The sequence below is a fragment of the Dendropsophus ebraccatus genome, chromosome 8 (assembly GCF_027789765.1).
Source record: "Dendropsophus ebraccatus isolate aDenEbr1 chromosome 8, aDenEbr1.pat, whole genome shotgun sequence".
NCBI lineage: Eukaryota > Metazoa > Chordata > Amphibia > Anura > Hylidae > Dendropsophus > Dendropsophus ebraccatus.
The window spans coordinates 54,593,047-54,609,658 of record NC_091461.1 but is presented as its reverse complement, the minus strand read 5'-3'; the positions used below and the strand labels follow the sequence as shown (position 1 = coordinate 54,609,658).

Genomic DNA, 16,612 nt, shown 5'->3' with positions numbered 1-16,612 from the left:
CCTCAGTTTTATTGTTTCAGCTTATTTTAAGAAGGGATCCCATCATGTACAATGTCTTAGCGTAACATTTCTTAAATGTTGGGTCTTCTCTAAGTCACGTATTTGTACACTTGCCTGATGAAGGGACTTCTGTCCCCCCAAAGCACATAAATATAACCTTTCTGCTTAGCCAATAAGAGGTATTATCCTTATAAATCCCTTTGTATTTCTGACACCACATCATTTAACATCACACAGCTCTGATTCACAAACTAAATTATTATAAACAGGGAATATTGGACAATTTAATGGGAACAATTTTAATTATACGCTTTGCACTTTCTGCATAGAACAAGCACAATTTTTTCTGACAACTCCTTTGATAAAACTAAAAGCAACATTCTATAAAATCACTGAATGTTCTAAGCAGGAATAATGACAAGATACAGGTTATGGTGTGGAGACAAAAAGAAGTGACAACCTGCCGGAGATAAAAAGCAGGTGTAATTTATCCCAAGTGGGGTATTTAAAGATAATTGGTAGCTAGAGGGAAGGGCTTCACACTGCGATGGCTGCTGAGCAGGTCATCTCTGCAGGTCCTTGGTAAAAGGGGAGGAATACTTATACATATACATAAGTCAGAACTTTTCTTTAAAACTCATAGGCACTATACCTTTGTGCTGTTTCAGTATAAATTAAAATTCATCTTCAGTAGCTTCAAACCTTTCGCTAGAAGGCCATTTACCCTCATTAATTCTGGAACCAGACAGCATCAAAGCAATCCAACTTCATCAATAAATTAGGTGAAGATGTAAAGGGTGACTTACAGTGGCTCCAAATCTAACTCCTACAATAAATTAGATAATTGCGGGAAAATGTCTCAGAAGGACTAATATGGAATATCTATACTATCATTTCAGTACTTTTAATAGTTCAGACCTCATTGATATGCATATTCCAGAGACACAAAGTATAGAAGTATGGAAGACATAATCAAAACTGGCCTAAACTGAACATAAGCTCGACTTCTCGGCCAATTAGGTTGGGTATGATAGTCACCATTATTCTCATGAATAACGGAATACGCCGGCCCATAGAATGGTGTCTATGGAGCCGGCGGAAAGGCGCGCGGCCGTGCGCGCAGACATACTGCGGAATTCCGCGGACATTATCCGTGAGAATTCCTCAGTATGAACCCACTCTAACAAAGCGTAATCTCTAAGCAGAAATATCATAGCTGCATTGCGTTAACTAGGTGATGTATCGGTATTACTGCTGCCTGTACATTTACTGACCCAACCACAAAAAATAGTGTGATAGATTTATACCATAAACTACCTAAAATTAGGATTTGCTTAAAAGACAATAATAAAGTTAGGCTTCTATTTTATAACAGACTAATATTATAGAAGCAACAACATAATTGTACCTTAAGTCTCAAGTCAGATCCATGACCAGCTCACCAACAATAGCTTTGCTAAAAGCCAAAGTTCTGGGCAGGAAGAGTTTTTTTAACTTGAAGTTATTCTGTGTTTGGATAGTATCAACCTGTCATACTTCATTTGCCTTGTGCTTTTTACCAGCTGAGCACAGGAAAGATCCTTTGGCACAAGGCATCAAGCACACATGAAATTTAGGCCATAAGCCAATTTTACATACGATTATTCAGCCTCTAACTAAGATGTGGCGTCACCAGCTGCCAGGGTGAAGTTCTACTGCCCAGCACATTGCATATTAATCTAGACAAGAGTACGAGTAAGACACCACCTGACTGGCATCCTATGTGTGTGATAGGTGGGAGGAAAGAGAGGCTGTAGCCTGCAGACAGGGGAGACCACACTGTCCCCATCGGTGCCCAGTAGCAGTAGGGCAATTGAGGAGGAAGATGTAGCCCACCTTGGATGGCAGCGGTGGTACTAGAGGGAGCACCACAGGGCTGAGCCGCAGAGTGTCTGGGAGTAGCAGGCACAGCTGGAAAAACCAAGGGATTGCCGTCCCTGTTGAGGAGGGGCCTGACCCTGTGAAGATGGAGCTTGTTGTACAGACCGTCACCCTGGCTGTCAAACATGGAGGACACTTCAGTGGCTACTACCACTAATAACCCAGTGAGTCAGACTCCTGCTGCCATCCTGGCACACCCGGCTCCCTGCAGTGTCATCCGGCTCTTGCAAGGATAGTGCACTACATGCAGCATACCAGTGCACCAGGGATAATACCAACAGTACATGGCAGGGGCATCTCTGGGGGTTAACTAGGACTATCAGAGGTATCACTGGGGGTTAACTAGGACTACTAGAGACATCACAGGGGGTTAACTAGGACTACCAGAGGCATCACTCAGGCTAACTAGGACTACCAGGGGCATCACTGGGGGTTAACTAGGACTACCAGAGGCATCACTGGGGGTTAACTAGGACTATCAGGGTCATCACTGGTAGTTAACTAGGACTACCAGGGGCATCAGCACTGTTTATATAATAGGAACATGAGTATTTACACAGTTGCCTAGAACTTTATGGGTGGTAGAAAAGGTTGTTAGTCCTTCTGGCACACCAAGGGCCTTCTGAAATCTACTGCCAGGCTCAGGTTGCATGCGCTTAATCCAGGTTCTCTTCTGTACATGACACTAAGCTCAACCCACACTTCCTGTGTTCTGTCTTTACACTAAGCTCTCCTCTTCATCTTCTATTTAGTTTCTCCACTATGTAGGCCGTGAACCCACTTTCTTTGTTCCGTCTTTGTCTCTCTGGTGCTAGAAATAAGATTCCCCAACAACAGGTAGTGGACAGTGGTTTGCAGGGAATTGGGATGCCTAGAGGCCAAGACTTTAGGTCAATTTTTATGTACAAATATGTTAGAAATCACATAATTTATGAAATATGAGGAACATGTTTGCAAGGACAGTGACTATTTGAGAAAATTTGTATTCCGTGTTCTTAGTCACCTTGCTCCAGAGATTACAGTAAATTTGCAAATACTATGGTTTAATCATCCTTTACTGAAACTGGACATCATAAGCTGCATTAAGAAATATGCCGCAGTTCCTGCTTGTTCAGTGGCTGCACATAGCTTACCCGTTAGTCTGCATTCTAACAAGAACTTTACACTGTAGACAATTCTGATATAAGGAGAAAAAAGATCTCTCCCCAAATGCAGTGCAGCATATAGAATTGTTATTGCTGTTATTACTACAGAATCATAGCTAAGAAATTAAAAAGTGCATCTGTTGACAGGGTGCTGACTGTAGTAGCAACTAGCAGAATTTATAATAAAGCTCAGTACCATAAAACACTCTGCAATGATATAAGACACTGCAAAATGACTCAACTTCTCCTGTAGCCTGTTTCTATGCAAAATCATAAAACGTTGCTTAGAAGACAAATCTACATTTTAAAACCTATGGATGTCTTTGTGAAGAATAAATGTAATTGCATTGTATGCACGTGTAAATGGTTTTAATATAAATGTTGAGTTCGTCTTCTGCAGCTTGTATGTATTACAATACACTGCAAGGTGTTCGATGTGGCTCCTCACAGTCAGGGCACCATGATGGCTCTGACTGCAGTCTCTCTCTCTTTCCTGTCCTGAATGCTGATCTAAGCCAAACGCTGATCAAACTTAATACAATAAACTTAAAGGGGTATTTTAAAATCTTAAGTCTTCCAGTACTTATCAGCTGCTGCCACCTCTGTCCATATCAGGAACTGTCCAGAGCAGTAGCAAATCACCATGGAGAACCTCCCCTGCTCTGGACAGTTCCCGACATGGACAAAAATGGCAGCAGAGAGCACTGTGTCAGACTGTAGAGAATACACCACTTCCTGCAGGACATTCAGCAGCTGACAAGTAATGGAAGACAACTTTTTAAACAGAAGTAAAATACAAATCTATATAACAATCAGATTTAAGCTTATTCAGTAGATAAGAGATATGTATTAACATATTTTTCGTTTTGTAAGACACACTTTTTAGCTTAGAAAATATCTTACTGCTTCCCTAATGGTTGGGCACAAGGCTGATTTAGTGCTGTGCACGACTATATGTAGGTATGTTAAAGTATCACAGCTGTGTGTGATGCAGCAGAGCTGAGTGTGTATGATGCAGTAGGACTGTGTATGTGTGTGTGTATAGGTTACTACTCTGAAGTGTGTTAAAGTGACACCGTCACCCCCAATAATCATTTTTCAATCTTTATAGGTGTGTGTAACCCGCCTATAGCTCTCTGCATACCTGTAATTGTTTTTCTTTTTCATGAGGTGGCTTTGCCTGAAATTGTACCTTTGCCGAGTATCTTCTAGCGCCACTGGGCGGGGCTTGGTCCCTGAAGCGCCACATAGCCCCGCCCATTACAGCGCCGTTGACCCCAGAAGGTGACCGCCGGGTCACCCACAGCCGGGCTGTGCGTGCGGTCGCACAGCCCGCCGATTACACCGGCCGCACCGTCCCTTGTTGTGTGGGACTCTCCGGAGGCCTCTCTGCAGCTGTGAAACCCTCCTCACAGCCAGCAGCGAGGCGCAGACATAGTGCGCAGGCGCACTGCGGCGTCTGCCGCGCACTGCGCATGCGCCGAAAAGGGCCGCCGCAGTGCGTCTCGTCTGCGTCTCGCTGCTGGCTGTGAGGAGGGTTTCACAGCCGCAGCGAGGCCTCCGGAGAGTCCCACACAACAAGGGACGGTGCGGCCGGTGTAATCGGCGGGCTGTGCGACCGCACGCACAGCCCGGCTGTGGGTGACCCGGCGGTCACCTTCTGCGCCTGCGCGCCACATGACGCTCCCGCACGCGGAAGACGGCGGGAGATGTGGACACGCACGTCAAGGAGGCCTCAAAACGGAGCCCAAGGGGGCGGGGTCAACGGCGCTGTGATGGGCGGGGCTATGTGGCACTTCAGGGACCAAGCCCCGCCCAGTGGCGCTAGAAGACACTCGGCAAAGGTACAATTTCAGGCAAAGCCACCTCATGAAAAAGAAAAACAATTATAGGTATGCAGAGAGCTATAGGCGGGTTACACACACCTATAAAGATTGAAAAATGATTATTGGGGGTGACAGTGTCACTTTAACGCAGACCTGTCATTTCAATAAACTTTGACCCCTTCGCTGCATTAACCCATTTGTTAATTTTTTTTTTCTGTTTTTAGTGTCTTAATAAGGGGTTGCGTCTTGTAGTCAAGTGCGTCTTACAAAGAGAAAAATACGCTACTTGATATGCAACCAGACAGTTGTTGCAAGGGTGTCCATGGCCTCTATGGTTTTTCTTCTTGTGATAAAGTGAAATATCCCCTCTTTGGTTGTCACCATACCGCAGGAGGTATTCAATGACACAACCAGAAAATAATTGTGCAGTGATATATGATAAGTTAAAGGCCCAGAGCCTGAAGATAAACTATGGAGAGATTGTGATGACATTTCCTGTTCTGCTTTCTGTCAGACACAATGTTCTATCATGGCAACCTTGAATAAATTCAGGTGATAACCATCACTCACACATTTTCCCCATTATTCAAGATATATTGTAAATATTCATCAAGTGTGATATCTGAACCGACATAAGGTCTCTGTGACAACACCCCTCTTAGAGGAAATCAGACATGAAAGGTCATATAAACAACTTTAATAGAATATTCTGGGGGGGGGGGAGCAAGGAAGCAAAGTATACGTTTTTCTTCTTTAAAGTATACTTTGACAGTCTGCCTTAAAGGGGTTATCCTTGACAGTCTGCCTTAAAGGGGTTTCGGATAGTTATATAGGTTTGTAATTTACTTCTATTTAAAAATCTCAAGTCTTCCTATACTTGTTTTCTACACTACATAATTTATTTTCAGTCTGACACAGTGCTCTCTGCTGCCCCCTCTGTCTGAGACATGAACTGTCCAGAGCAGCAGCGAATTCCTATAGAAAACCTCTCCTGCTCTGGACAGTTCCTGTCTCGGCCAGAGATGTCAGCAGAGAGCACTGTGTCAGAGTGAAAATAAAACACCACTTCCTGCAAGATATACTGCAGCTGATAAGTATGGGAAGACTGAAACCAGTTTATTTGAAAGAAAAAGATTTTCACTGGACGAACCCTTCAAGGTTTTCAAGTGTACTACCTCTACAAGAATCACCTCTAAGTCAGATATTAGAAAAATTAAAATTTTTTACCTGATATATTTTAACTGGTCCCAGTCAGTATAAAAGACTTTTGACATGTCGCAGACGCCCCTGGCCGATTCTTAGAATGAGCCAGGAGAAGCGCACAACTAAGCCCTTCATTTCCCAGCTTGCGGCATTTACCATCTCACTACACAAGACAAGCTCCATGTCATTTGATGGAGTTCATCTTGCGCCATGGGGTGGAAAAGGCATCAAGCCAAGGAGAGAAGGGCTTAGCTTTGCGTTTTACCCAGATTGTTTTAAGGTTTGGTTGGGGTCTGAATACTCCAACCCTTACTATTCAAAACGTTTTACATGTCTCTGTGAAGTGTGTTCTAATGAAAGGGTCACTTTGAGGAAATTTGGGGCATTTGAGAAACGTCACTGATATTCTGATTTATGACTGGTGGTCTGACTTTTGGTATCCCCCCAATCTTAAGACTGAAAATGAGGAAGCACTGGTCTAGTGCTGCACGCCCTTATGAGTTTTTCCATGCACAGTGTCACATATGGTAGACCTACTATCCTGAATGGGGTCATGCTGCAGTTACCTGCACAGCCAGTTGGCAGGGGAATCATAGTGAGGGGAGAGCAGTGCTCCTTCAGCAATGTGTCCCCTTTTCTCATGATCAGTGGGGCATCTGGACCCCCCCCCCCCCACTGACTATAAAGGAACAGCATATCCTAGCAAAATACCTCTTTACAGACATTATAAAACTACTGCACTGATATACTCTTTCTTACTTTTCATTTTCACATAAGGAAAAGAAAAAGTTGAAAAAAATTAATTGCCAATTAAAATAAATGTAAAAGCTCTGAAAGCTATAAAAGGTCAGAGAGGATATTATTAGGCCTGTGGATCACTTGTATTCCCTGCCATTAAAGAACCTGTTCAATCCTTCACAAGAGAATATAAGCAAACACTAAAGGGTCATTTGTCTACATGAAAATATCTATGATATTAGACACCCTGAGCAGAATGCCTGATTAAGAGAAATATCGCTCCAAATTAGCGTTTATACGACTTCCTAATTGCTCCGACATAAATTACAAAGACATAAGGGTTTTCTCCAAGTAGCATGTTGTGCTGGAGCAATGAATTATAAAATTGCTGACTCTCCACTACCGAGTTCTTGCTGCAGATAACGCCCCATTCCAATGTTAATTGTGATTCAAGTCAATAACAATTTATGCCATATCCAAAGAGTTACAAAGAGCTTATGACTGGCACTGCGTCTCTGCTCAATACTCTATTATGTACGTGATGGAGTGGCACAAATAGAAATACTTCACTTCATTATTTATTTGCTTTTACAATATTCTCTAATGTTATGCTCTATAGTCAGTAAAGAATAAGCCTGGAATTAAACTGATGGCAGCTGAATAGTAAACAGCAATAGGCATACAAGCAAAAAAGAGAAATGCCCTGATCAGTCATTTACTGAGCTATTGCTAAAGAGGGAGAAACTGGAGATTTACAACAAAGCCATGCGAGATAAACACAAGAGTATTTCATCACTTCTATTCATTACATATCATACAGAGCGAGAAAACCCAGAAAGGAGCTTTATACACAAGATCCGATGCAAAGTGATATTGTGATATACACAAACTTCCAAAGCGAGTTCTATAACTCAAATCTCATAAAAAGTATGAATGTAATAGGAAAAGGCGTGGGCGGCGTGTGAAAGGATGTCATAAATAAAGCATCCATATGGTTCCACCTGTAGTTCTGCCCCAGGACTGTACCAAGAAGTCTTTGATTTTTCCTTTGTAGCTGTCATGAACATCAAAATGTCTGTCCTCTGCACATACCTCAACAAAACGCAACGTACATTGTGTTTATATATCACTATAACAATAAAATCTAACAGTAATTTTTTCAATATTGAAACCACAAGAACCAATGTAGCTCCCTCACACCAAGGTGTCTCAGCCAGGGTCATCAGTCTCCATGCTTTTGAATTTTTCATTTTGCCTGGTCTTGTGTTACGGGTAGGGTACACTAGGGAGAGAGTATGGACACAGCAGTTTTTAGCCTAGGGCTTTATGACTCCAGGGAGACTGATGACCCTTGCCGAGACACCTTGGTACAAGGGAGCTACATTGGTTCTTGTGGTGTTAATATTGAAGAAGTTGAGTTAGATTTTAAAGGTTTTGTGATTTCCCCTACAGTAATGGCCAATGGATACATACAGGACAGCACAGCATATGAATATCCAAAAAAGAAGACGTCTGACTGTAAGTGACCCTGAGATTGGTTGTAACTTGCTGTTACAAACTGTTATGTATAGTCCTACCCCTGAAAGCATCACGTTTCAAGCAGGTGAAAATCATGATGAATGAGGTGCAGGAGGAGGCCAAGCCTCCTCTCCTCCTTGTCGTGCCCCCCTGTCTGCCCGTCGGGCAAGTGGGGCATATGGCAGGCGTACGCCAAGGTGAAGGGCGAATCTGCACCTTCTCCCTGGTGTACCCCTCTGGTGGAACTTTCATAAATGTCCCCCATTGTGTTTATCCATTAGGTCATAAACAGTATTGGTATCCAAGTATCTTTTGCCACCAAACACTTTTAAACAACCAAATGAAATCACAAGGAATTTTATGTTTAAAAAAAATAAATTTTCAAGCTTGGTGTCCTCTGAGATCACAAAATAATAGTATTTAAAAAAAAAAAAAAAAGTTTTTTTTTTTTTTCTTCCTGTCTGTACACTTCTGTCTATACGCCATGTCTGCCATTGCAGCCTGGATCCATTTACCCTAGTGAAGCCTTAGAGACAGTGATAGATTTCACACAACCCCTTTAAATAGATGACTAAAGTAAAAGATGACCTCTATTTTAGACAACATTTTGTCAAATAAGAGCTACCACAGAACAAAGTGATCCTGTAGCTGAAGGGTCCGTGCAATGAACAAAGAAAACCACATTGTATCAGCTTGTTTTCCATTACACAGCACTCTCTGAAGTCCACAGGTGCCCACTCATCTTAAAGGGTGGCAAGGAGCCAAAACACTGGCTCTAGATAAGAGGTCTACAGCCCTTTGTAGTGTATCGGCCATTTTTATCATACTGGTATGTGAATGGTGACACTGCAATACGCATAACAGGAAATTCTGAAGGTATCTGTGATCTCCAGCATATATTCCCTTTCATAAGAATAGGATGCACACTGCACTGTACAGAATATTTGTTTGTCCTAGATTTTGATGTGAACTATCTAGCAAAATGCACTCCACTTTTTGAGAATGATCTGAGCTCTTTACTTGATTGATTGTGAAAATTTTCATAACTTAAAGCAAGGAAACCCCTTGATTTATGTGAGGTGCATGTCATGGAAAGAACTGGTGGGATTTCATTTAAATCCCCCATTCCCCCCCCCCCCCCCCCAAACATAACATTTCATATGTTGCTGCCCATGGTGAGACATATGGCCCTATTACATCATTATCTCCCGTACTTGGTCAATTACTGGCTGTTCCGGCTGATAATCGTTTGGCGTAGAAGGTCATGTTAAAAATCAGCTGACACGTCTTGTAACATGCTGAATCAAAACAATCATGACAGCAAAAAAATTGGAATGATTTTTTAGTCCTATTATGGGCAGCGACATAAGAAAAGTTATGTTTGAATGGAATACCCCTTTCTGGTGCGTTCACACCTACAGGATCTGCAGCAGATTTGATGCTTTGTTCAGTTATTTAAATGAAATCTGCTGCAGAAAATCAGCTGCAGATCCTGTAGGTGTGAACGCACCATTAAGAAAGAAAACTATACAACCAACTTCAGTCAACAGTGCTTTAGTATCATTATTGCGCCACTAAACATAGGAAACTGCATTCTCAGAATATATACTGCACTGCTGCAATACAAAAATCATATGGAAAAATTAAATTACACTGGGTTTTTCCCTTGAATAAAAGGTATGGAAGATGAGTTATGGTCAAAGGTGCACATATAATAGAAAATAATGCTGAACATCTCCATACACTAAGAAAAAGATTCCACATACTCTCTACACAATTTACCTTACTACTGTAGGATAAAGTTCAGAAGTGTAAATGTAAACGACATTGAAGGCAGCGCTGACAGACAGCTTCCCCAGTAAGGCAAGGGCTGCAGGACTCAAATAGAAACCTATTGGTGAAAGAGAGAGAAAACGGCGTTACTCATACAGTACTGCTTTATAGGGAAACTAACAGCAGGTTGGCACATACTAATCTGCTAGTGTGGTCCAGTAGGGCTTATGACACTGATTCCAATGGTAAATTTGTTCTCTAGAATTGTTGCAATGTTTTGCACATATATATAAAAAAAAAAAATAATATATATATATATATATATATATATATATATATATATATGTATGTATATATATATATATATATATATATATATATATATATATATATATATAACAGATTAGCCTGTTTGATGCACTGGGAGTGTTCTTTGGCCTCCAAGTGCACTGCTCCACCTATTCATCAGGCTCTGTAGAAATACCTTCTAATACATAGCCATAGACCTCCCTGCAGTGACGTACCTGCAACCTGTTCTCAGATCCCACGCTTGCACAGTAAGGCCCCCTTTACACGTCTTCAAAATCTATCCAGTTCCAATGGACACAGATACCCTTCAGGATTTTTCACTAGTACAAGTCTATTAGCACACCAAAGGTATCACACAGTATACACTGACTATAGCTTTCTGCTGGAATCCTGACGCACAGGTGGCGTGCCCTGTAAAGGCGATGTGAATGGGGCCCACTGTGTCAGCAAAGGAACAACAAACATGTTTTTTTTTATCTGCACAATGCTTTGTACTTTCTATTACTGGTTATAATTTCACAATATTGTTAGTAGCTGTTAGTACCATGACACATTTTCCCATGCCACCAAACATATGCCAGGCTCCATCACTTTTGGTTACTGGTCTTTTCCCACACAGGTGTCAGATGGCAGCTGCATACAATAATGTAGGAACTAACTGCCCCCAGAGCAGAACATTCGCAAAAAAAAAAAAATCATGCATAAAGTTATCAAACGAAAAAAATGGTAACAAAATTTTACTTAGGCTGGGTTCACACTACGTTTTTGCAATCCATTTTTTTAATCTGTTTTTGCAACAACAAAAAAACAGATGAAAAACGGATAGAGAAAAGGGTGCATCTGTGTGCATTCGTTTTGATCCATTTTTCCATTGACTTCCATTATAAAAAAATTAAAAAAAACAGATGAAAAACGGATAGAGAAAAGGGTGCATCTGTGTGCATTCGTTTTGATCCATTTTTCCATTGACTTCCATTATAAAAAAATAGAAAAAAAACAGATCAAAACACATCTGTTTTTCTTTAAAAAAAAGTGGATGTGTTTTGATCCCTTTTTTTATAATGCATCTGTTTTTGGGTTGTTTTTGTTTTGCAAAAAAACGGATTGCAAAAACGTAGTGTGAACCCAGCCTAAAGCTTCAAATAGGAACTAACTAGACATCTAGTGTAAATAACTAAAAAGGAGAGTAACATATACACCCGAAAAGCACCATGAGGATACAATCAATCAAATGTGTCCATAGGCCCCTAGGCCAGAATACATTGGCATATATATAGCATTTATTTGTTTTTGCTGGATATAAAAAAAAAAAAAAAACACATAGTGGACTATGATCTATTATCCAGGCCATCCTGCACAATACCAGGCAGCCACCACCATTAAGTGGTATATGTCAGAAGTATACAGTGGAAAACGCTCCTGGCACCTTTAATGTACACTGCAAACACAATGTAAATCTAGTCAGACTCAGGAATAAGTAAGGAGATTCAACATTTCTCACTTAATACCATGACTATTTACATATAACAAATGTCAGTTTCTACTTCCAAACGAATAAAATATTCCACCTGAGACTGCTTTGTTTTCGTGAATCATCCTCTTTACAGTATGGCTAAAAACAGTAGGACGCTATAAAAGAAGAAGATTGATTTTATAACTAATCTGGAAGTTGGGTAGAGAGATGAACAGGCTTGAAAAAAGTGTGAATTAGGTTTTATATGTCAATTTAACACACAAAGTTTTGCTATGTTCTCCAGTGATTCTCTAAAAAAAATTAAATCTCCGAACCCTTTCTGGGCTCACTAACTGCTAACCCACCGTCATTTTGACTCCTTTCCTATGTGTCTACACTGCTCCAATAATCCTTTCCAAACTACTCTAAACGCAAGTAGACTTTTAAGATGCCGCTGCACTGAAAAGTACATCTCCCAGAATGCAACACACCTTCTTTTTACCTGCCTCTGTCTAATAGCACTACCAAAGCTCGAGAGGACATGCGCCTGCCACTGAAGCTTAGGAACCAGTCTCTGAAGTGACAGGCCGCCCAGCCAATCACTGGTCAAAATGGGACAGCACCATGGCCAGTGACTGACTAAGCAGCCTGTCACTTCACAGACAGCTTCAGAAGCTTCAGAGGTGGCTGCAGTGAGCGGGGAAAAACCTGGAGGTCACCGGGGAGCATGGACATGAAAACGATAATATTTTGTTTACTTTACACTGTCATCAGGCACTGGCTGTACATCACTATTAATCATAGGGATGTACAGTCGGCAAACGATTTCTGAACATCACTCTTACTCCCACCTTTATCTCCAGCCTGCCTAGTGCATCACACTGGACATCTTCCTATACATGTTAGACACGTTTATCTATCTTTACTATTTGTGAGCTAAAATTTGGGTACAATTTCTGTGCACATTACTACACTAAATAGGTGTATTATACGCCATGGAGAGGCCATAGTACAGTGTAGGGTCTGCCCTAAACATGAGGCCACATTGTCGTTGGGGGGGTGGTTTACACTGTTTGCAAATGGTAACCAAGAGCCTCAATATTTCTGTGGGAATTTTTTTTAGCAGTTGGGGGGGCTGCTTTTAACTATTTTCATGTCTGTAGTGGGTCTACATCTTGCCATTGCGGTGAGCTGTTGCATTTTTCTGTGTTTTTGTGTTTACAGTTTCAGCCATACAACGTGCTCCTGCCTAGTGTGAATGGTGTTCTAGGAGAGCTGACCAAACTTGACTTTTTTTCTGTGTTCCAGATGGGGGGAGTGGCTGCCTCTACTTCGTTGTGCACTCCACTCCATAGTACAGTGTAGGGTCTGCCCTAAACATTAGGCCACATTATCGTTGGTGGGGTGGTTTACCCTGTTTGTAAACAGTAAACAAGAGCCTCATTATTTTTGTGGGAATTTTTTTAGCAGTTTGGGGGGGGTGGTGGCTGCTTTTAACTATTTTCGTATATGTAGTGGGTCTGTATCTTGCCATAGCGGTGAGCTGTTGCATTTTTTTGTGTTTTTGTGTTTACACTAAAAACCAAACTTATGCTAATTCTTGGCCCTTTACCACCTAGGCCAGATCAAGGTGAGAAGGAGGAAGAGGTAGCTAGGAGCAGTAGACTGCTACATGAACAGGTCTATGATGTCCTTGGACAAAATTTACAATTTAATGCCAAAAGTTTTGGCCCATTTCACGAAAAGGTCTAGACGCAAACACATTAGTCATTCTTCCCTACTGTGTCTATTTAATGTGCATTTTTACTAAATTTTTGGTAGTTGTATGGCCTCCTGCAGCATCACTACCAAAACATGTGAATGCAAAAAACTAAAACTCAGCGCCTACTAAGACACCCATGGTGAAACAAAATAAGAAAACCTGCTGAACACCAGTGAGGCTCCTGATTCTTAAACAAGAGCCTCTTATGTGTTTATCCCGCTGCACAGTTGTGCGCCTCCCTTATAAACTTCCTCTCCTGCCAGGATGTGCTGTTGTGTGCGGAAAGTAATACACACCTTTAATAATAATAGTAAGATATATTCAGTGTCCTGACAATCCGGTCACCTCAAATAGCCCTTTTATCTCAGAACAACAGAATGATCAGTTTTGGAATAAAGTTCTTTTTTCTCCACATTTCAAGGTACAGCAATACATCAAACACACCAATGCTTATGCCTGATGTTAGTGTAACAAAAAAAGCAAGTTTTGTTACTTTCTCTTTAGGGTACTTTTTTAATAGATGAACATTCTGGCTTCAAGAAACATGGAAGGAAATTATTTTAAAAGGCAATCTATCAGCAGGTTAAGGCAGCCACCTAACCTGCTAATGGATTCCTAAAGCAAATGCTATACAGAAGCACTTTGTAGATGGTATTCCAGTTTGCTGTTTTATTACTAACAAACCATTTACTCAGTATGGTAGTAAGGCCCTTTGGTGTACAGGGGCAGTCCTTTACCCATCAGTGTACCGATAAGATCACCCATAACTCTTACTATCCTTACTACTTCTGACTACAGAAGCCACAGAGGGACAAGCCTTTATACTCCTTAGGGGGTTAGCAAGAGGTGTGGGAGGGCAGTCTTATCAATGCACCAATGGGTAAAGGACCATCCATACCTAAACAGGAGACAAAAAGTTTACGAGTTTAAGAAAAAACTCATAAAGGGTGAATGGGTAAATCACCGATCTGCATTGGCCAAGAGAAGGTAGGAGTAGGAGCCCAGAGGGTATGTGGGCTAACTACAGAGGGGGGAGGGGAGATGTATGCAGAATGGGGGAACAACTATTGAGGGGAGAGGAAGGTATACCATATGGAGGAGCCTTACTGTGAGGGGGGGGGCGTATACAGTATGGTGGAAGAACTACAGAGGGGAGAGGAAGGTTGGTATACAGTATGGAGGGGCCTTACTGCAAGGGGGGGGGACTTAAAGTTTAGGAGCCTAACAACAGTAGGATATACAGTATAGTACCCATTTATTTTATAGAGGGGGTACAGTGTAGGGACATAGTTTCTCAGAAAAAAAAAAATCCTTGTCCTTTTTTTTTTTTTCCCCAAAGAAGAGTTTCTTATTTTCAGAAAAACACTGTAGTAACTTCCATTAGTTTGATTTCTATTTTATATCAAGTCAAAATATTGCCTTTGACTATCAGATAGGATAGAGAAACTCCAGAGTGCCCCGCATTAAAATGCCAATGTAAAATAATCTGAGATTCCTGAGCATAGTGCCATTGTTCTTTGCCCAAAACCAATGGCAATTAGAATTCTTGCTTTATTCGATGCAGGATTAATGGTATTTTTCATTCAGAAAAACCCAAATGCCTCAAATTGATACAAATATCTCAACTTAGTTGATATTCTCGTGTTGCTACTCCAATAATGCGTTGAAAGAGTAAATCACTTTATCAAATAAAGGCAAGTAACCTACTTCTTTCTACCTAAGGCAGCTATTTTATGAGCTTGGGTATCATTTCCTCATGTCCGGAGGTTCAGTTATTCATCATCTTCTATTGCGGTGTTGTCTTTGTCTCTCTGCTCCATAAGCAATACTTCCTTCACTTCTCAGATAAAATGTTGGTGCATGTGTCTAAATGCCTACAGATACACATACATATTACATAGGCACATTATACACGTCAGTGGAGCCCACTGACTTTATCAGGACTGGCTGACTATGTGAGATTTGTGGGGGACGTCCCTGCTGTCCCTGACCATTGAAAAAAATTGGACATTTAATTTTACCAGTCCGATCCTTTTGTTGTGAGATAAGTCAGTGCCAGAGGAATCTGGCAGCAGTTTTTCCCCTACCTTTCCATTGGGAATACATGTAGTGCTGCCCGACAGCATTGTTGCTCTCTACATGCTCCTTCCCAGCACAGGATTACACATGACCTCAAATGCAGTCAATGTGGGTAGCAGACCAAAGTTCCCATCATGCATTGGTGACACTTACTCCAGGCTGTCCACCTTTACCCATATTGCCCCTCTAAAGAGCAAGTCTCCACACTTGTAGTGTGCAGTTCATATTGTGCTCCCTTTCTGCTGAGCCTATCTTATCAGTTCCTTAGTCTCATCCTCTGCTTTATCGTAGACAAACAGATGACTATCCTATAACTACTAGAGCTATAACTGAGTATGATCCACCAGAAAGCTAAAGCTGAACTACCGATCATATCCCCAGGCAACAAGCTATAAAAGGCCCTAATACACAGAGCAATAATCTACCAAAGTAGGCCGATTTGCCAGATTATCACTCTGTTTAACAACGATCAGTGGAAGAAATGTTTATCAACAGATTGTTGTCTTTCATTGTAGTGAGAAACCATCAGCCGCTGACCGCCCATCGATACATGTACTAGCGATTTGCAGGTGACAGCTGATGACTGGGTAAAAAAAAAAGCTTTATTTTATTTTGTATAGCGCACACAGATTCCACAGCACTTCACCTATCTGTATGTTTTTGAGTGTGGGAGGAAACCGGAGTACCCGGAGGAAACCCACACAAACACGGAGAGAACATACAAACTCTTTGCAGATGTTGCCACTGGTGGGATTTGAACCCAGGACTCCAGTGCTGCAAGGCTACAGTGCTAAAGTTTATACATACCTCTCAACGCTCTTGGTATTCTCCTAGCTTCTGCCTGCAGTCCCCGATGGAACTTTAGAGTGTGTCTGTGAAGTGACAC

The 16,612-nt window shown here is 41.5% G+C and overlaps 1 protein-coding gene across 5 annotated transcripts in view; it reads right to left on the bottom strand.

Annotated features, from left to right (window-relative positions):
- Positions 1-16,612, bottom strand: part of LOC138799354 (solute carrier family 22 member 15-like) — a 261,620-nt gene that overhangs the window by 81,889 nt on the left and 163,119 nt on the right. For 4 of the 5 annotated variants that reach the window (XR_011364245.1, XM_069980394.1, XM_069980391.1 and 1 more), the window contains one exon: positions 10,133-10,241. The exons of the other annotated variant lie outside the window; for it this stretch is intronic. Coding sequence is in view for 3 of the 4 variants with exons in the window: in XM_069980394.1 (XP_069836495.1) it covers positions 10,133-10,241 (109 nt within the window). In the remaining variant the exon portion in view is untranslated. The remainder of the gene's footprint in view (positions 1-10,132; positions 10,242-16,612) is intronic. 5 annotated transcript variants of the gene reach the window in all.